This window comes from Pygocentrus nattereri, chromosome 14, assembly GCF_015220715.1.
Source record: "Pygocentrus nattereri isolate fPygNat1 chromosome 14, fPygNat1.pri, whole genome shotgun sequence".
NCBI lineage: Eukaryota > Metazoa > Chordata > Actinopteri > Characiformes > Serrasalmidae > Pygocentrus > Pygocentrus nattereri.
The window spans coordinates 18,011,916-18,034,739 of NC_051224.1; the positions used below are offsets into that span (position 1 = coordinate 18,011,916).

Below are 22,824 nucleotides of genomic sequence, written 5' to 3' on the forward strand. Positions count from 1 at the left end.
AGCATGTCATTCTTCTGAGAGTTTCCTTCAGACCTAGTTGTCAGACTGGTTGCAGACTTGTTGTGTGTGATTTCATCAGGCTATCTAAGCTATCTGAGGTAATCTAGTACAGCAGATTTACCTCATTACAGCCGGGCACATCCACAGAGACTCAATCAGATCTCTGCTCTGGCTAAGTCACTGGACAGACAGGGGAAAGAAGCATTAATGGTCAGAAAATTGACTGGGAAATAGGTTCAGAGACAGAGCTGTTATTATTTGCTAGTCTTTGGAGGTGGGATATTTTTCTGAATCCTGTACCCAGCTGTGACAATGTGTTATTTTTTTTCTGAACAAAAATGTTTCCACCAGAGAGAAACAGGGTTAAACTACAGGAACAACAAAATGCTCCAGACTCTGTAAAGTATTCTTATCCAAGAAAGTTTTATTTCTTAAAACTGAATTAACACACACCTTTCTTTCTAGTTATAGCAGTTAAGATTGGGGTTAGGTTCTTAATATATAGGGTTAATATATATGGGGCATATTATGTTATATATATTATATTATATATAAAATACATATGGGTCACATTGTGCTTACATATAGGTACTTTTGTATGTATAATACATGCAAGACATGATATGTTTCCATAAAGGTACTTACATATACATACTTACAGAATATATTATTTTTACATATAGATGCCCATGTGAGTTCTATTAAGGATGAATTATGCCTACATATAGTAATATATATATATATATATATATATATATATACACACACATACATACATCTACACTGTGAACTCGTGCTGTTTATATTCCTTTTCCACCTTCCTGCTGCTTCCTTCTTCACAGTCAGAACGCATTCTCACTGCTGATAATACAGAGAGCACCACTTATATATTAGTCATTTAACACAGTTCCTCTCTCTCCATCTCCCTCTCTCTCCCTCTCCCTCTCTCTCTCTCTTTCTCTCTCTCTCTCTCCCCCAGTCTGGTAGTGGTAAAGCGATATCTCGTCTAAAGCATCTTCAGCAGGGCGGATCTGAGAAGAGTAAACTGGGAAAACAGAGAGAAGACTACATCAAGAGTCAGGGACAGCAACAGGTATGACAGTCTCCTGACTGCCCACCCTCACCTTCAGAGTGATTTACTTCACTTGCAGCTGCTTTGAAACCTGATTAAACTTTCAAATCAGGTACAAACAGTGCATCACTTTTTTCAGTGCAGTTTTTTCACAGGCTTGAATACAATGCAACAGAACCAGCTAAGGTGCGGGGGGGTGTCAGGGGGGCAAATGAGGAACAGTGGATAGATGCAAATGCAATAGGAGCAAGGAGATTCAGCAGCACATATTGCACACAACATAAAAGTAGGTCTCCCCAGTGAACGTACTGTTCAGAAGTATAGAATATGGGGCATACATATTCGAAATAGGTTTTAAAAGATGAGTGTAACAATTAGTGGCACAACCACTGAGCTAGAGGGGGCCTTAGCCAAACAGGCCTGCTAAAATCTCTTTTGGGCCCCCAGGTATTCACAGAAAGATCCGATTTCTTAGTAAGATACCTCACCAGTTGGCTTTCAGCAAAACTGCACAGGCAGAACTGATGTACATGTATCTCCCAATTATTAATAATTTAGCTCATCCTTGGACGTTTTACAACAGTATGTATTTATTATTTACACTTTTAAAATCTTAAACAGGTAGTCTAAACATACACAGATTCTATGTTCTGATTCTAAACTATAGTCTGAGACTAACCAACTATAACTAAGTTGATTAGTGATCTAGTCACTGACAGTGGCTTCCACAAAAGACAGTAACTGAGAGCATCCTGAGGAGAGTGACGGGCTTATCACTGATAGTTTTAAATTTCTATACGTTGATTTGAACATTAATTTTTCCATTTTTTTCAATATTAATATATGATGCTAGTACTCTACAAATTTATAGGTTTAATGTGTAGAAATCTGTGAAAAATTAAGAAATGTTAGATGTGTCCAGATAGATGAACAGACCCCTGGATGATTCTTAATGTAGAAAGTTATCATGAGGAATGGTTCGTATTAGAAAAATACTGAGCATCCCAAGGCAGACAACTTGAGGACATTGAAAATGACTATAAATAGAAAATTAGTGTAAAAGTAGTGTGGTGTCGCATTGCAGCTGTCTTTCTCCAAGCTGTCTCTCTCATCATTCTTTGTAGACTGCTGGATGGCACTATCCAAGTTCTGACACCAGTGTGGCATTGAGAGAAGAGACACAGGAGAGGCCATGATTCTACTGCGAGTAGTACTTTTTTATTAAAACATCAGCAGAAAGGCACATACAAAGCACAAAGGAGGTCATCACTAGCCATATGCTTTACCCCCACAGTAGCCAACCAGCAGTGCAAAACACCAACAGCCCCAGACAGAGTAAGCCACAAAACACATCTTTACACTAGCAAGTAGTGACATTAAACAACATTAAAGTCCAGTTGTATGGCCACAACTCCTGGCTTTCTCTAAGGCATGGCCAACCAGCAGATTACTAGAATAGCAAAGTGAGTAACTCTGCTGAACTCCATGGAGCAGACTGGGGTTCGATTTCCCTACCTGGAAAAAAACATGCTAAACCAATGACAGTCCTAACACAGCATTCGCCTTATCTGTAACATGATTAAACTATAAGTCTGGATAATGGCATATGTAAAATATCTAAAAATACCCTTTAAAGTTCATAATATGTCAGTCTACACAATAAAAAGAATAACTTCTATAGATTGCACTATGGACTATAGAAATAATTATTTAATACAGTATTTAATACAATATTAATATTTAATCATCAATTATTAATATCACACATAATTCCAAGCATTGGAACAGTAGTGTACACAGGGGAAAGGATGCCTTATAAGTACTAGTATTAGCAGTTTCTTTATGGTATGCAAAAAGTAGTATGTACAGTGGTTTGCAAAAGTTTGAACACCCCTGGTCAAATCATGTTTTGTTGAACATTTTTGAGTGAAAATAAGAAACACATTCTTTATTCTCTACAGGGAACAAGCTGTCAAAAGCACAGTGGCATTCTTCTGTAAATTGTAGTGCACAATTTCTTTTTATATGCTGAGTTTTACATATTGGAAAAAATAAAATATAAAATACAAAATGTGCTGTAACTTTTGCACCACTCACATTTCTAGTTTTTCCCTGTATGTTCAATTCAGCAAATAAACACTTAGAAAATCACTTAGAAAGCATCAAAGCATGTAATTTAACGAGGGATTCCCAGACCTTAGCATAAAACTATAATGTTTCATCATAATGTCAAAAATATTCTGTATTTACAAAGCTTGCTCAGTAGCCAAGATGTATGAGATCTAAGAGTTTTTCTAGAAACAGAATGGCCATGTGAACGTTTTCCCACAAGCTGTCCCCAAATCATTCTTCTGCACAGAGACTCCTTCTCTCTGTGCTTACAGCTGACCCAGGGGAGGGGGGGGGGGGGGGCGCGCGGGTACGTGTCAGTCAGTCACAAATGAAGCGAGGCTGAAAAAGAGCTTTCCAGCCGTGATGGGAGGCACGTCTATGCAAGAGCAGTAACAGCAACGTCAATCAGGGACTGTGAAGTGCACTTATAATTTCCCTCTAGAACAAAAAAAAAAAAAAAAACTTTTTGAGGCGCACCCATGGGTCCTGACAGAGAGGGAGTGCAGGAGGGTTGAACTTCAGTTAGGACACAAGAGACAGGTAGAAGGAGGAAGAGAAAGATAGAGGCAGGGTTGAGAGGAAATAAGTGAATCACTTTGAGTCTCGTAGACTCATGCATGAACAACTACAGGCTTTTAATGCAACATAGAATGGAAAAAACGTGCTCAACAAACGTTTAGGGTATTTTTCCTTCTTTTTTGGGACAAAGTAGTAATACCAACTGCTGCTAAGATTGTTCTTTTAAAAAATCTGTTTAGTCTTAGTCCTCAGTCCCCTGTACAGCAAATCCTGAATATGTGAGGATAACCTTTTCTGGCTGAGAGAGATGCGAGAAGAGGGCCAATGCTATTATAGTGGGAATTAAAGTGGTAATAACATAGGGAATTTCAATGGGCAGCAGGAATTACAACAGGAATGACAGGGGGATTTTCAGTGGTAATAAGAAAGGGGAATGACAAAGAGAAGGAGCGTAGAAAAGTCAGTGGACATTATAATAATGGGAATTATGGTGGTAATGACACTGGGAATGACTTTAGGAAGTACAGCAGGAATATCAAGGGGAATTACAGCAGGAATGACCATTTCAATAACAGTGGCAATTATTGTGGAAACGACAGTGGGATGTGCAGAGGGAATTACAGTGCAAATGACAGTGGACAGTACAGCAGGAGTGATAGTGGGAATTACAATGGAAATGACCATGAGAATGTCTGCAGAAATGACCATGGGAATTACAGCAGGAATGACAGTTTAAATTATCATGAGAATGACAATACTAATTGTCATTGACAGTGGGATTCACAAAGGGAAGGAATTACACTGAAATCCATGCATTCTAGCCAAGCTGGCTTTGATCAGAGACTTTACAGTTATTCTCTTTGAAGTGGATGACATGAGCTCAAGACTATCACATATACATGTACACACACACACGTACACACAAACACACACACAGCACCTACATGCACATACTTCATTATCACACTCAAGTGACGCCACTCATCTCTTTCTTTCTCATGATCTTTTATCTTTTTTTAATCTCTGTTTATACACACACACACACACACTCACACACACATACATATATATATATATACACAGTATCTTGTGTTGCCAGGATATAGAATATCTTGTGTTACCAGCTATTTAGACAATAATGGCTGTGTGTTGAGTTATTTTCAGAGGACAGTAAAACTATACATCTAACTATATGTCACTGTTATCTGATCTCCAAAATCAGAACTTTACAGGAAAAGGATAAAACATACTGTATTTTTTCTGTAAGAACCAGGAACCAGACTTTTTTAAGAGTATATAATTGGGTCATTAGTGTTGGTCTATTCATAGTGAAATTCATACACAATGTAAAGGCCTACATTAAAATAAAAAAGTATTATGTTTAGAAGTGTAAATGTAGGGTTTAGTGCTCAAGACAGACACCTCTCAACAGAAGATTTTGTACATATTCAGCTTATTACTATCTCAGTTAATGATCAGAGTTTAGATAAATCATAACATAGTCCTAGTAAATATCTAATGCCTGAATACTTATGTGTTAACTATCTAATGCCAGAATACTCTGTGCATCCGCAGTTTGAACTAATTCAGCAGAATAGTCTACATACAAAGCATAGCTTCTTTCCTGTGTACCTCTATCCGTTTGTTTCTCTCTCTCTCTAGCTGAAGGGACACTTCCTTGCACACGCTCCTCTTTCTCCGCAGGCCTGTACACACACTCAGCATCCTCTCTCAGTCCTCTCTACTCCACTCCACTCTAGATATAACAGCATGTGAACTGGCTACAAGCAGAATCTAAATGGGTGCCAGTCTGGATGCCAGTAGCATTGTACACATTGCACAGCACTGCAGACAGAGCAAGAGACAGCTTATTCACCAGCACTGAGGAGGGATCTAATATTTATTACATGGTTTCTTTCCTTACTATAGTCTTCTAATGACAGTAAATCATCAGCTCTGGAGGTATAAACTGCTGTTATTGTGATGATGTTATTGTTATGAAGGTAAACCACACCATGTATCAGGGGTGTAGCAATACAGTAATATGTACCGTGTTTTTTTTTTACTACAATGAAGCACTTTTCTGATACAGAATAGAAAGGGAATGCTAGCTTTCATTTTGCTTTTATGTTTTGATGAACATACAATTCCCAAAGCAAAACTGCAGTGCCTGGTGCGGCATAATTAACACAAACAAGTAATTAATTTAAAATACAAATCATTTGTAATACACACAAAGTGCCTTCAGAGCGGAGGGGACTTTTTTCTTCTTACTTTTGTGGTTGTCTCTTTCAAGAATATAATGATTGAGAGTGATTTTAATAGAACATCATAGTTTAGTTTAATAGAACATCATAGCACAGTGGATAGTTTCAGTCTTAAGGCACATTCAAAGCCATTGTGCATGACTTCTACCACCCTGTAGAAGTCAATAATGTAATCATTTCCCAGTAATGTAATAATACGTTTTGGTTAAAAAAAAAAAAAGTCATAAAACCAGTTAACAATATAACTTTCACAATTATGTGATGCAATGTCTGAACTAATATAAGATTTTTACCCCATTATACTTAAAAATTTGTAACATTTTTAGGTTGACCATACGTAATGCCACATTATGACATTATTGAGGGGCGACTAAGTGGCGCGGTGGGTAGCGCTGTTGCCTCAAAGCAAGAAGAGTTCAGTTCCCTGACTGGGGGTCCCCTCTCTGTGTGCATGTATGTGTGTGTGTGTGTGTGTATATATATTTGTGTTACATTCCTCTTTACATTCCTATTTGTCTTACAAATAGAAGAATACTTCTGTCTTTTTGACAGAAGAATGATGCTCCTCTTGTTCCAGGCTGGGTTGATTCCTGTGTATAGTGCAAAAGCATTTTGAAAGACCAACCTGTCTTAGAAGTATTACATCACTGAAAACATATCTGAGGAAAAATGAGGGACTTACAATCTTATAATATCATCACTGTCCAAAAAAAACATGTATCTCAATTTTTTATTTTTATTTTTCTACATCATTTGAACTCACTGTCGTTCAGATTGTGTAAAAATGTCATGATGGTTGGATCTACAGAAATGCTCTAAGGTCACTTGGACACTTTTTTACAGTAACTAACATTAAAAGTTCGGAACGTTTTTGCTTTTTCCTAAAATGTTATTGTTTTAGAGATACATGTTTCACTTTGGACAGTGATGTAATATATTTCCAATAATGTAATAAGGTATTATATATGGTCAACCTGAAAATGTAATCAATTCCCAATAATGTGATAAAATATCACATTATCTGTGAAAGTATTATTACATTATCAGGTAAGATATTGTAATGCATTACGGCACAAGTTATTACATTAATTGGGTTTTATTACATTTCTGACCAAGATAGGTGCACATTTTTATTTTTATTTTTTGGTATTATTACATTTGGGAAATTATTACAATATTGGCTTCTACATGTCTGACAACAACTGAATTCTGTACACACTGGACTGATTTGATAGATGGGACCATGCATCAGTGTGTGTATATGAAGCAAACAGCCTAAAAATACACTAAAAATAACCTGCACAAGAATACAACTTTGTTTAAACTTATTAACTTAAAAATGAGAACTAGGCTGATCAGCTCAGCAGACAGCTAACCAGTTAGCAGGCTACTTCTTTAATATTCAGTCTTAGACTTTGTATTGAAGTATTTACTGAATGATACAGCATGAAAGCCTTGTTCAGTTCCTATGTTTGTGTTTTGGTTAGACCCATTGCAACACCATTGTCTTAATGCTAACATCACACAGGAAATCTCATTGAGGTGATAGCAGGAACGGTTGTTTTCATTTTTAAATGGTTGTTTTTAATTTAAGATTTAATTTCAGGAGGAAAAATACTTGTAATATGAATATTTCTGCATTAACCGCTGCCATAATATATATAATATGTAATAAATAAGTTCAAAAAATGTTATAAGTACTGACTGTTACTGATGAGTGCAGTGTACAGTGATGAGTGACTGAAAGTTCTTACTTGGCAACAGTAACACACTCTTAACACACTATTATTTATTTAATATTTGTGTATTTTATCATATTTTATGTTGTTGCCATTTTATAGCAATGATCCACTCAAGGCCTTGTGTTACAATGATTTTGATGATACAATTTTATATATGTATATCTTCTGTCACAAATATTTTCATTGCATAAAACTTATTTTCTGTATTGTGTCCGTATTGTCTTCCAACTCCCATATAAAAGATGAAAATTAGCATGCACATTGTAGCACTATCCCATACAGTAATTAATTTCTGTTCCAGCCATGCATATTCGCTCTAAGACTTCATCTATAAGCAATATATGCTTCAGTCCTGCTCCCTCCTGTTCTCCATAACTGAACAATGCAGAAGTTCAATTGACTATTATTATGAGCCTCTATGCCTCCTCATCTCAGTTGCCTAGTGACCTGCACCCTCTGCTGTTGCTAGGTGACCCTCTGTGCCTCTTATCTCCATAGGCCATGTCCCATTCTCTAGTGTTGCCTAGTGACCAGTCCCACATCTCCATGCACTGACTGATTGTTATTGTTGTTTTGACTGACACTCAGACACACCCTCCATGGGTCTCCTCTCTGCTGGGCTCTCAGCTCAAGGTAATGCTCTCTTATTCCCCTCCTTTTGCCTCTTGTGTGCCTGGACGACATCTCAAACCTGACCTTTTGACCTTGTGACCCTTTTGCCAACCCTAGTGTTGTGTGGATTAATACGATAGTGTGAAGTCAGTTTTATACATTTCCCCACGTGCAATCAACCTGCCAAGATGGTTGGTGTCTGAAGTTTCCTTCTTATTGCACTCAAGCTATGAGACTAATATAGCTTACAAGTAATGTATTCTTCCAGTTAGCACTGTGCTAGCTGCATGCCTAAATCATTATAGTGGTGGTTATAGGAAGCAGGGGTCATAAAATGATTATTACCATTTTATTTACTATCCAATATGACCACGTAAACCTACATGTGTCTTTAAGTTTGTGTGATAATGGTAAATTAGACATTTTCTCATTGGGCTGTTTTGGCTTAGAAAGTATGTATGTACCCTTTTGTCATGTATACATTTTTAAAAAATACATTTTAACATTGAAAATTATTGTAATACATTGTCAGGTGCATCAGGCAGTATATTCACTACCATTTCATGCAATAACTGCCAGTGAGTGAGCTTTTAGAGGCATTAAACCCTTCGGACATTCCTATCACCACCACTGTAAAAGTGTCTCTTGAATTTCATATCATAACCATTAAATTACACAGAACTTCAGATAAATCAGTGGAATTCTGCTCTAAGATTTGATTTTTATGTCGGTACACCACAATAGCAATAGCACAACATACTGTACACAGATGCTAATGTTATCTCCTTTAGCTCAATTACTGAGTCAGGGGTGTTTCAGATGTAGCAGTCCCCCAGCTCCCACTGTGTAGTAATTTGTACACTGAGGTATTCCAGTTTGTTGTTGAGGGAGAGGACCTTTGAGAATGATATGGAAGGAAATTGTTGGTAGCTTTTAGTCTGGCATGAACACCTGCACACTTGCTGCACATCTGTTTCCTCTCAAAGTGCCTGCAGTGCCACCTCCTTTGGCCAGCTGCATCAGATGATGTCATTGTCTCGGGGACAAGGCTCTGAAGCTTCCCAGCTGGTACTGAGAGTAATGTCTTAATCATCACACACTGAATCACTCAAACAGTGACGGGTTTATGTAGACCTGCTTTGTGTGTAATATTCTGTTATCTATACACATGGTCAAAATTCAGACCACAATGTGGCCTCCAGAAATGCGGACTTGAGTCACTTTTCACCTGATTCATGACTTGAGTCCCCATTTCTGGTAGACAGATTGGAGTCTACTTGAGATTACTTAACAACTCAACACAGTTGGAGTAAGTTGGTGTCTGATGACTTAGACATGCAGTTAGCAATGTGCTAATTGGTATGGCATAAGTCTCCATTACTTGTTATCTGCATTAGCTTCATAGCTCCAGTGCAAATCTAAAGAAGCAAACTTCAGATACCAAACCTGTCTTTGTCTATCAACTACATTAGGTGGACAATCGTATAAATATGATTTTTCATCAGTCTGTTGCTTTAAATTGACAGATGTTAAATAATGCCAGTGCTGAAGTTACTATATGTGATTGAACTAGCCAGTCAGAAAATTGAGATAAGCCTCAATCATCACTGTATATGAAATGTCTCTGCAATCCAAGAAGTTTTAGATTGCAGGCTATTTTTAAGAATAAGTCCATGTAAAAACAATGGGAGGATATATATATATATATATATATATATATATATATATATATATATAATTTTTTTACTGTACATGGTTATTATCCCCATCAACAGAGAGCACTTCAGCCTCTCTTGCTGCGTTTTGTGCTCTGAGCCTCTTATGAAAGGACTGGCTAAATAGAGCGTGGAGCAGCAAGCCTGCAGTGTTGGTGAGGGAGATGAAGGGAACGAGAGAGGGAAGAGCAGAGCGAGGTGGACGAGAGAGGAGAAAAGAAAGAGGCGAGCTTCTTTTTCTGCTCCATCAGAGTGGAATAAACGGCCTGGCTCAAACTCTCTCAGCCTCCTCAGGCTACAGAAGAACACTCTCTTTTTCCCTCTCGATTCTACCTTGAGTTTTCTCTCCCTCCTTCTTGTAATAACTCTATTTTCCATCCATCCCCCTCCCTTTCTATCCAACTATCTATTTTCTCCATATTTTCCCCCTTCCTACCGTTCTCTTCTTTTTTTGCCTTTCTGTTGCCACTATATTTCCTCTCTTCTCTTTTTATTTCTCTTTCACTAGCTCTTCTTTTTTTCTCCATCTTTACCTTTCTTTCCTTTCTATATCTTCCCATTATTCTCCATCTGTTTTTTTCCATCTGTTTCCTTTAATCTAATTTTATTGCCATTTGTTCCTTTTCTCTTACCCTCTTTCTTTTCTATCCATTTTATTTTCTATCTGTCGTCTCTCTTTAATCTTGTTTATTGGTAATGATATAAATAAATAATCCTAAACTGAACTGTGAAGTCTGAATATCTGAGGCTCATAGTCTGTGTACTATTATGTCTGATTATTAAAACATTTGTTCATTTCTCATTAATTCTTAAATAACTTGTTTATTTGTTGTATTATTGGCCTCTGTTTGAAACACAACTGGGCAGAAATGAAATGAGAGATGAAAGCATTTTGCTGTGAATGTTTTTTCTATGTTTAATAAATAACTGAATGTTAAATAAATAAAGAGTGCATGTGAGATCTGCAAGGATAATAAATCAGAGATTCCACAGCTCATATCTTGTCTGTGAACCTCTCTTTGTTTTGATCTGAGACTTAATTTTCTCTCATTCTGTCCTTCACATCTCTCTCTCTCTCTCTCTCTTTCTCTCTATTGCACTCTGTCTAGCACTCTCTCATTTTGCAGACTCTTTCTCTCTGTCTTGTCCTACACTTTAGACTTATGTGCTTTAGTAAGGCACCATCTGGAGCACTACTGGATCAAAGCCATTTAAGTTAATTTAGCAGAGGTACTGGATGGTACTGCAGGGTGGTGATTAGTTGAGGGGAAAGGCTGTGATTTTTCATATGCTGAAAGTACAGAAGCACTTCTCCTGTGGAGTGCATTCTTTCAAATGCAAATGGAGACCCTATGTAGTCGTGCAGGTGTCACCAGTCTCTTAATTTTAGTCTTATTTGAGAAATCAGCAGTGCTTTATGAGAGATAATGAGGCACTGTCAGCCATCTGCTGTTACCTATGGTGTTCCACAGGGGTCAGTATTTGGACCACTTTTATTTAGTATTTATATGCTCCTTCTTGGTCACATTGTTTGTTAGCATGGCTTGAGCTATTATTTATGTGCTGACGACACTCCAGCCTTATCTTATATCTACTTTGGACACACTTAACAATTGTTTGCAATGTATTAAATCATTTATGCCTAGTCGTTTCCTTACACTTAACTCTTAAAAAAATTAAGTAACAAGAATTGTCCATATAATTACTTCATTTGCTGTTGAATTTTGATATTGAATGATTTGAACTGTCTTAAATACATCTGCATTCATATTCATTAGACCTGATTAGTTAGAGTTGTTTGCCGCATTCACCCATTCAGTTGACATGCTGTGTGGATTTCTACGTGAAAATAAGTATAATCAACCTCTATAGAGAACAAACTTAAATATGGCACTTTGATGCAAAGTTCAGTGCACAAATTCTATTTTTTTCCAATATTGATATCAAGATATAAAATGTGCCATAATGTTTGCAAAGCCAGTTATTTTATTTTCATTTTTTTCAGTTCAGCAAATAAACAGTAATGCAGTCAAATGTGCAGAAGTATAGAACATCAATTTGACCACGTGATTTGACCAGAGGTGCCCAAACTTTTGTCTATCTATAGTAAATGGTAAGCTATTACAGCTTGTTGCATTAATTATGGTACAGTGTTAGCAGACTGCAAAACGTCTGAGTGAAGTGGATTTTTTCCCTTATGCTGTGAAACATACATACCATGTAGTCTCTGTCTCTAATGCTCCCCCCACAGAGGTTTTCACACTGTACTGCTGCTTTACATGACATTTATCACTTGAGACCTGCTGTTGTTGATATAATGGAGTGCACACTGCACGAATGATTGAATTTACAACCTTTGACCCAGTCAGATCTGTGCCAAACGCACATAATAACAAAACCCAACTGCATCATGGAATAAACAGGAAAACTGATTATTGTATGTGAAACTGGAACTGGAACTCAAATTGGAACACAATTTTCTGTAGCTGTTGATACTGCAGTAATTTGTGCTTGTTTTTAAAGTTTTTAAACAAGGATACATGCTCTTTACTTAGCCTTATAGCCTCAGTGCAGAATGCAGGTGGCCTGCACAGCTGAGAATGCGAGTCTACCCCAACCCTATAGTGGCAGTGAGTAGCACCCTCAGTGAATATGCACAACTCTCCAATAATTCTGTCAATGTGGCTATTTTGATGGCTTACTCCTTGTTACGTCAGAGTTTTCCAGCGCTCTCATTGGCTACTATATGTGGTAGAGGTGTTCACACTACAAGATTCCTGACACTACAAGAATTTCAAACATGCTTGAAAATGTCACAGCAGTCATGGTAGTTAGTGGGTGTGCAGTGATTTGCTGCAGATCCCAAAAAACTCAGGGATAAAATTGTGTATTGTGTATTGAGATACAACTATCTAGATGTTGTAAATTACATTATCTGCACTGACATGTGTATGTACATCTGTATGCTATTTTTTATCTGACTATCTGACTGACTAATGAACCTAAATGCAAGTTAGTTGGCAGTAGCTAGCAATTACCTGATTACTGTATTTACGGTAAGACATTCAGGGCAAGATATAAAGTTTATAATTATGAGATTGAGCAAAATAAATTGAGCTCAATTATAAAGTTTACAGCATCATTACAAGTTTTTTAGTTTGATGAGTTTTGATGATAGCAGTGAACCACAAGAAAACAAGATATTGCCCATGGGACTTTGTTTCAATGTCTATTTTTGTTGTAGCACCCTGTGAACAAATACCCACTTTTACACATCACACTAAAGCACAGATTTTGCATGTCAGTCAAGCACCCTCTTCCTGTCCAGGTGGACAGTTCTTGGCCACATTGAGCAATGAAACCTACCCACTATCTGTCAATACGTAGATGTCTGGCTTGTGAAACTACATGCCATGTTTACTGCACCTGCCTGGCATCATGCATGGTTGATACTAACCGATGTTTGTCTTCTGTCTTCTATCTTTATCCCTCCATCCCTGCTCTTCCTTCCCTTCCCTCTTTCATCCTCCTCATCCTCACCGTGACCTGCCATCATCTCCACGGCGATGATGCTCTCACCACTGTGTCCCCATGGCAACCTGACACCCCTGACCCCGTGACCCTCGCAGCAGTGAGAAGAGAGACAACACGACCTGATCTGAACCAGGCTCGTCCGACCACCTCTCTCTCTTACTCTTTCTCCTCTTCTTCTTCTTCGTATTATCTGCTTCTTCAGTGTCTTCTCTCACTGAAGCCAACCCTACTAGGCCTTGTCTATACCACCCTCCACCCCAACACTGTCCCCTGTACACCCAACCACCAGGCCTACATGTCCACATTTGTGTGTGTGACTGATTGTCTGTGAAAAAAATAAAAATAAACAACAAATAAACAAAGAAGAATATGCCCAATGCCCTACCAAATTTTAGCCAGGCCCTTGACAATGAAAGAACAGTCCAATCTCCTCACTTCCTTCTTTCTTTCTTTTCGCTCTTCTCTCCACTCCTTCACTCCCTGCTGAACATAGGCTCTGGGGGACCCTTCAGCATCCAACCATCTACTCTCCAGCACCCGGGCTGCTAGCTTCTCAGGCCGGCTGCCATCGGGCCTCCGTAAGTACCCCCAAGAGGGGGCACTGTCCTCCTCCAGCCACGCCAAAGCTCTGTTAGCCAGCCTGTCAGCCACCACCAGCCTCTCCGCTGAGGCCCTGCTGCTGTCCTCCACCTTCAGGCACCACCGGCTACTCCGGGAACAGCGCGCTAACACTTCGGCTACACTGCCCCTTCCAGTGTCCAATGGCCGCTCGCCTACATCCCCTACCTCTCCATCCTCCCCCTCCTCTTTCCCTTCCCCTTTTTCTGCTCTTAGCCTCTCTTCACTGGCTCTCAAGCCCCTGGCCACCCGCAGCCTATCGCAGGACAAGGAGGTTAGCAAGGATGAGAAAGAAGCTAGCAAAGCTGTGGCTAGTTCTGCTTCAAGTGCTAACATGCAGTGAGGATGCACCTTCAAAGAATGAAAGGATGTTTTTGCCTGATCATCACTCACTCACCCAAACCCACACATACTTGTGCATTGCTTGACTTTTTTCCCACCAGCCTTATGCAGTGAAAAGATGCAGCTGCTAAAGGGTTTAGCCTCAACAGCAAGGATATCCACAGCAGGGTAAAAGAGCAATGGAGCAAACTTTCGATCAGCAATTGACTTAAACCTCTTACACTTCCTGTGTCCACATTCAAAGGTGCGTTATTCAATATCTGCACGGAAATCAGAGTTATTATAAAGTCATGGGTCAACAATGGAACTCTGGACCTGCTGGTTGGCATCTGGAGTTTAAGAGGTTAAAGAAATTCTTCTCTTGCATCTTCCCTCAGCTATAACTACATCAAACACCCTTTATACTTTGCACTGGAGAGATGCTGACTTCAGCCTACACACCATTGCACTCTTAAAAATAAAGGTGCCAAAAACAGTTCTTTGGATCACTACTGGGAGAAAATCTGCTAACATTTTGAGCTGTTGCAAAATTTGTTTGTATATACGTTTTAAGAGTTTCCTTCTCAAAGCGCAAAATACTGGGGGGAGATTATTATAATGTACCACCGACTCCCGCTAACCTGATAGTAGACATAGTGAATAATGACTGTAACTCCTGTGAAAACGTCTCGTATTTCTGGTGCTAACATGACTAGAACTGCTGTTGATCAGAAACGCCCATTTAATAAAACAGAAGCTTTTCCTGGCAGCAGCAAGTCAAAATGTGCCTCATGTTTGACTTCTTGAAATTCTGAATAATGACTTATTGATACTGACTCATGCCCAGTGTCTCCTAACTGATTCAGCAGGATAGTTGAGGCTGGAAGTGCTAGATTTCCAGCTTTTCCTGCTTTTCCCCACAAGGGAAATCCGCTTAATTACAGCATCCTCTAGCTTTAGCTTTAGCTTAGCCTTGCAGAAGTCTCATGAAGTCTTATGTAGCTAAATTTTTAGTTCACTGAACGAATAGTAACAAAATCTATCCCATAGATATTAAAAGTAAAAACATGGACAGAAAGAACAGAGGGAAAAGTATCAATTACAAACACAGTGTTTTTTCTCCTACTTGTTGGAATCAGGCTTCCATTCAAAAAGGTCAGGAGGGGTTTATATTGAGCTGGTCATATGTTCATTATGAAGGTTGTGCCTGGGTTCATTTGCCTGAACATTCTTAATAGATAACCCTCTAAACGGGCCACTGTCTATAGACCATGGGTAATTACCACGTCTTTTAGTCAGTCTGCCCCTTGGTTCAATAAAGAACCTTCCTGGGGGAACCAAAAGTGGTTCCTCTATGGTGTCACTCCAAAGAACCTTTTTGTCACCTTTATTTTTGATAGCATGCTATCATGTGTCCCTCATCACAGACCTGCTTTTCTCCCATCTGGATCCTCCTAAAATCCAGCCACTCAGCCGTACTGCCAGATCCCCAAGCAAGGAGCCCACAGAGGGGCTTGGACATCCACTCCCTGGAGTCTCCAGCCTAGAGCTCCATAGCACCACAAGGCCAGCATACCGCTGCCGAGGAAAACGACTCTATGCCCACCCTGCAGTCTGTTTGCCAAATCTCACATGTTGGAGACCTCGTGAAGTCCAGTAGATTTTCTCATCAAGTGTAATAATAGCTAGACTGTGAAACTGTCCGATTCCAAGTAGAGTCTGCAATAATAATCGAAGAAGTCAGTACAGTAGTAGTCTGTGTGTGTTCAGATTTTTATCAGTCATATAAATATTTAAAATGACAGAATGTGAAAAAAAAGAAAGACAAAACAGCAAAAACAAAACTGTAATCAGCATCTTGAGTTCCAGAACCATTTCCTCTGGGTAATAACACTAAACAAAACTGGTGCTATCATCCTAGTGACATTTTTAAACTGATGGAAAAGAAATACAAAGTATAGTCATGTTTTTCTATATAGTAGATGATCGATACCTCCTATATGCACACCTCACTGCCCCAATCCAACACATTCCATCTTCAGACCACACACAGATAGAATGGCTTTCAGTACAGCTAGTTTGTCATTATTCCTTATTTTGTTACTTGGCACAAGGTTGCTGCAGCGACAGATGGATTGTGGGACGCTGGCAGTTTGGCCAGCTTCTTCGGATGTGGTCCAATCAGAAAGAGCAGGAGGCTCTGAGACTGATGGATTTGGCCCAGATAACATGCCTTAAGAGAGCTGTCTGCGCAAAGGCCGTTTGAGCTGCATTACTATAACATTTGTGATGTGGTCACTGCACAAAAAGCACAAACCACAAAATCTGGACATAAATAGAGGGAAAAAAACACAATAGAAATCTTCTGATTGTATCTGACAATCTGCACAAGATTTGGCACAAACACTTAATTTTTATTCTCTGAAACTGCCGCAGTGAGAAGCTTCAGATTAATGGAGATGTAGAAACACAGATGGATGAGTCTTCGATGTGCGAATGTGGACTGAAGCTTTGTTGAGCACTCAACAGCATTAGCCTGCTCAGTGGCTTCTCCTAATAAGTCAACCAGAAAGGGGTCTAATGTTCTAGTAGTTTCTTCTGTGGAGGGTAAAATCAGGCTGGTTTGCTAGCACAGTGTTTCCCAACTGTATCATGTTTCAGTTGTTTGTAACATGCCTTCATTGACGCCTCACCATTTGCCCTTGGAGATGCCATTTTAACGTCCATTCCTTTACTGTGTTAGCTCAGTAAGCTTGTTAGATGACTGCTTGGAGGCGTAAACACTCAAGGCTGCATAAGTGTGGAACTTCAGCAGAAGCATTTGCCCAGAAACTGGCAAACTGGCTCTCAAACCTCATTTAGAAAAGACTTTAGTATTTGTTATCTCCAGTATTTCATTTGCTGTGTTCAAACTGAAAATAATGTAGCTAACTCCTTCTGTAGTACATGACTGCTGAGGTAACTTTTGCTAGCTTGCTAGTTAAGAAGCTAAGTGATGCACCGCTAGCACAAACAAACAGGAAAGGCAACACACCACATTTCTCATTCTAAAGCCAATGTTTCAAAAAGTGTATGTGCTTTACGCTCAAACTTTGTGAAAAATCGCTCTATCTGGCTTTAGAATGAAAAACATAGTGTGTTGCTTTCTTTTTTGTTGGCCCTAGCAATGCATCACTTAGCTTGACTAGCAAGATAAGTTACACATCACTAGCAAAAACAAAAAGGAAACACACCACATTTCTCATTCTAAAGCCAGATAAAGATAAACTTTCATGAAGTTTATGTATTTTATGTTCAAACGTCTCAAACATGTATTATAAAGTTTGCTTAGCTAGTAAGGAGCACCGTAAAATGCTACACTACATGGAGTTGTGAGGTCAAGCCAGTGAGGGCATGTGAAAACAGAACTGAAATGGTGCTTTGGAGTTCCGCCTGCTCTACATAGTTTTGTATTTTCCCTGCTCACCATATCATTAGATGATTATAAGCCTGTTCTTGAGCTTAGTCCAGTGTGCTTGAGTAGAGAAAAGCTAAGCTATGTAATGCAGAGCGAACACAATTGGATGATAATACCATCACAGTACGAACAGTTTTGACCAAGGAAGTTATATTTTGCATTGATGTGTTAATTCACAGCCTTGGCCTTGTTTAATTGCCACATGTATAATGTTGTGAAAACTCCACAGGATTTCTCTGCTTTTTCAGTGAGAAATGATATTGAAAATGTTCGTGCTGACAATAACTGTAACTTCTAAGGGTTAAAAGAGGCCTGTTGGTGAAAATGAAAGATTTAGGAAACACTTCGCTAGCAGCCACTCACAAGTACATCAACTGATGACTAGGCTTGTCACAATTATTTCACAATCGCCTGATTGCAATGAATTGAGCTGTCTCTACTTATTTACCACAGTTGTTAGCTTTCGCAATATGTTGACTTCACAACATACAGAATGTGAATTGGGTGTGTTTCTATGTGTTACACTGAGGCAAATGCATGTCACAGTTCAGTTACTCGGTCCTATAAAAAGAACAAAACTTCTAACTGATGCTATAACACCTTCAAAGGTCAAACATTTGTTTATTTAATGTATGTTAATGCAACCTCTAGAGGGGTGTAGTGAGTCTTATGTATTCATTTGAGCTACCAAGTATCGATAACTAGACAGCAAGATGGCTAAACAACCAGTTAGCCACTTTAAGCTACACTCACACCAAATGCCGTAAAAGTCAATTCTCTGGAATAGGAAAGAAGCGAAAACACAAATTTAACATAAAGTTCGCTTTACAGCTAACTCATCTTGGTGAACTTTAACCCTGCAAATTCACGAAACCTCAAAATCATCATCTAACAGGACGAGGACGAGCTGTAGCGTTTCCTTTCTAAAAAAAATTGTAAAGTTTCTCAGTAAAGATAATGTTGATTGTCACTCACAGCAAATGATAACTGTTTACTGAACTTTGTTCTCCCCAAAAACACCTCAGACCAGGACCCCCTGTATTTGCCCCTCTTTTGCTCCACCCCCACAAAGAAAATAGCAAGGTGGCAGTCCTGTGTGACTGCGGTTCAAGACTTCTGCTTCACTAGCTGTATACATCAAACAATAAGACGTTTTAATTGCAGTTATTTATGTGGCAGCAAATAATCAAGTAAAATTTCATGATCGTGACATCACTGTGTGCTTGCAGACCTCGAGGTCAAGAGTCAGAAGCGCCTTGTCTCAGCTGTTGTGCTCTTTGATCTCTATGACAGAGTCCTTGGTTAACCTCAGCTATCTTTTTGTCTGCTCTTAACCTCGTGACTGACTCACTCAAACACACACATGCTCATGGCTTTCTTGCTGTGGGTCATAAGTATTAAACAGCCATTGTGTCATCGACATGGCCTGCAGATTTCCTGTCAGAGAACTCATGGTGAGAAAGAGATAGAGAGAGAGAGAGAGGGAGAGAGAGAGAGAGAGAGAGAGAGAGAGAGAGAGAGAGAGAGAGAGAGAGAGAGAGAGAACGAGCAAAAGAACAACAGACAGTGAAGAGAATGAGGGTAGTTTTCTGTTCAGCTGTTTGACAGAATGAACCTTTGAAATGGATTCATCTTGGCGCAGGGATGAAAACAATGGCGTGAGTGGGCCGGTGTTAGCAGCAGGCTGCCGGCGGAGAGATTAGCATTCATGCTCAGCATCTCACGGCTGATTCGGCAGGATAGTTGAGGCTGGAAGTGTTGAGTCTCCAGCTTTTCCTGTCCCACAAGAGGAATCGGCTTAATTACACCCTCTAGCTTTAGCTTTGGCTTTAGCTCGTCCTTGCAGAAGTCTGTAGTATGTAGTTAGCATAGTTAGCAACCTAGCTTTCCCAAAATTTTAAGTTCACTGAACTAATAGTAGGCTGCTGGTGCAAATCTTTTACCTCATAATGATCTGACTTGATCATGAATCATATATTTTACCAGAATTCAGAGTTATTTTTTTAAATATACTGAATACATAAAATGTGACTAGAGAAACTACCTATACAGCACAATATAGACAATTTAAATCAGCACAATAGTTTTGTTCTGTACTTTACAATTGAAAATAGCTACAAAAATATATTTTGGCCAAAAATTGAGAACGTATTTATTAAATTTAAAATACTGCAATTGAATAATGAGCACATATTTATTTAAGTATGCTTTAAGAATAATGAATATTTTTCAGTAAATGGTACTGAATATGAATGAATATTGAATAGTGAGCAGAAGCTTTGTTGAAAACTTTATTAAATGGGTATTCAATATTATTATTAATTTTAAGCATTCAAAACTTGACGTAGATGAAGTATCACTTTTGCAGCCTTCACTCCAGAGAGCTCTTGATGTGGGGTCTCAAGCAGCTTTGCAGAGTGAGTCGAGGGGCTTGAGTGGCACTGTTTTAGGCTTATAGACTCTAGCGGCTCAGGGTACAAAACACTGAAGACGCCTGCAAATTATGTGTTGAGAGTCTTTAGCGTATGTACGTGTAGGTGTGAGGGTGCATGTAATTGTCATTTTAGTAGGCCTGCACAACTCCATGATCCGCACACAAATTCTTATATAGCAACGGTTGCTAGGTAAGGGGTTGCTAAGTTTTATCATTCTTTTATAGCAGCAACAAATTTGTAGTAACGTTGACCCCATGTGCTGGCCATGCGTGGACATGGACATCAGACTTTTTGTAGCTTGGCGCTCACTTTTTTCAAAATGAATGAATGTGCAGGGAGATTTGCTAAGCTGGTTCACTTCTACAGGCGCATGTCTGAAATCTCTATAAATGCTAACGTGTTCACTTGTGCACCAGCTGCAGAATTATATGCTCTTCTGTAAAAGTATAATTCAGCCTTTACTCAATGCTGCCTCCAAAGGTGTTATAAACAAACCACAAAGGTGTTATTAATACACATCAAATAAACAAACATTACTCACTGTCGCCCTCTGAAGGTGGTGTTAACACACATCAAATAAACAAACACTGCTCACCGCTGCCCTCTAAAGGTGGTATTAACACACATCAAATAAACAAACATTACTCACTGTCGCCCTCTAAAGGTGGTGTTAACACACATCAAATAAACAAACATTACTCACTGTCGCCCTCTAAAGGTGGTGTTAACACACATCAAATAAACAAACACTGCTCACCGCTGCCCTCTAAAGGTAGTATTAACACACATCAAATAAACAAACATTACTCACTGTCGCCCTCTAAAGGTGGTGTTAACACACATCAAATAAACAAACATTACTCACTGTCACCCTCTAAAGGTGGTGTTAACACACATCAAATAAACAAACATTACTCACTGTCGCCCTCTAAAGTTGGTGTTAACACACATCAAATAAACAAACATACAGCTGCCCTCCAAAGGTGTAATTAGCAAACATCAAATAAACAAACATCACTAGTGCCGCCACCTAAAGGTGTTGTTAACAAACAAGATATTTTAGCTTTGTTTGTTTTCTTAAGACACATGACGTGTCAATAATGCATTTTCTGCTTTTTTTTTATTTGCATATTTGCCTCAAATCCAACATGAAGAAAACACATCCTGTTCACAATGTTTGTGGCAATGTAAACATACAATTGTGAAAATAATTGTAAACAACAAAAATAATTGTGATTAGTTGTTGATAGTGATCTGGTGATTATGAATTAAGTGTTATGGGTGTACTGATTCTATAAAGCTTTTTCAACAATTATTATGAAAGAACGTATTTGTGGGCAGAGCATAGACATGACCACCTGCCCATGTTCCCCCCAGCCCAAAATGTATGAAGGAAACCTCCTTAAAATGTACTTAATATTTTAATGGAATGGAAAGACTATGAAGTTTACATGTTCATAGTCACCTAAGTTAGCATTATGCTAATAGCTCTGCTGCGGCTCACAAGGCTCTCAGACGGCAAGTTTAAGAAAGTTAAGCCACACACAAGAAATTTGCTTATTCATGCAGCAGTGATCACAGCCAAATCCACAAAAAAGCTCCTAATTCGGAGCGCTGTGCTCGTCTTGGGAGGCACAAGTGGGCTTCATGCCCTGCTGGAGACGCTGAGCAGCTAAAAAAAAAAATTAGAACTACAGCACTGACCATGACATCCATTCCCGCTACTCGCTCTCTCCCTCTTTCCCCAGAGTAAAGAGCAGAACCAAGCAGAGCGAAAAAGGAGTTTTTAATATTCTTAAACCCTGGAGGGCTGCGGGAGGGTCCGAGAAAATGTGCACAAATTTCCAGTGATGAAAATGGGAAGGACTTTGTGTTCAATCGAGGCAGATTCTTACATATCCACACATACAGCACACAGGCCTGGTGTTCTGCACACTGATTAAATCTAGCCCCCTGCTCAGGTGGCATTCTAAATCCTGACAAAATGTATGTAATTAATATAACGTTATATTTCACTTTCCAATGGGAGCCCACAGTATACAGTCGTAATTTAGCTAGAACTGCGTATGAAATACAGATAACAGAAAAAATGAATCATGCAAAGCTTTACATTGTCATCTTTTTGTTTAATATTAACTGAACTTCCTTTATACGTTTTTTTCCCTTTTTTCTTTTTTTTTGTAATTCTAAGAAAATCTATATCATACTAGCTAATTATTTATTCATGAGAAAAGACATTTTATATATTGAGTTGAATATATATTTACCTAAATGTACAGTACTTATCATATGTAATATAGAGTTGGTATCATTTTAGATTGTGTGATTAGCAGTTTTGTTAATAAGAATTTTATATTAGTTCTTGTATTTGAAATGTGGGGTGAATCTGAGGCTCTTATTTGATTCGGTTTGGTTTTTAT

General features: G+C 38.8%; 1 protein-coding gene across 15 annotated transcripts in view; it reads left to right on the forward strand.

The window, feature by feature from the left end:
• Nucleotides 1–19,526, forward strand: part of si:ch211-278a6.1 (SRC kinase signaling inhibitor 1) — a 244,733-nt gene extending 225,207 nt beyond the window's left edge. For 13 of the 15 annotated variants that reach the window (XM_037544604.1, XM_037544606.1, XM_037544611.1 and 10 more), the window contains 2 exons: nt 980–1,093; nt 14,067–19,526. In XM_037544604.1, the coding sequence (XP_037400501.1) occupies nt 980–1,093; nt 14,067–14,534 (582 nt within the window). In that variant the 3' untranslated portion in view covers nt 14,535–19,526. Of the gene's footprint in view, nt 1–979; nt 1,094–2,196; nt 2,276–13,668 lie in introns of all 15 variants that reach the window. The other 2 variants (XM_037544614.1, XM_037544615.1) reach the window with 2 other exon arrangements.
• The last annotated feature ends 3,298 nt before the right edge of the window (nt 19,527–22,824 follow it).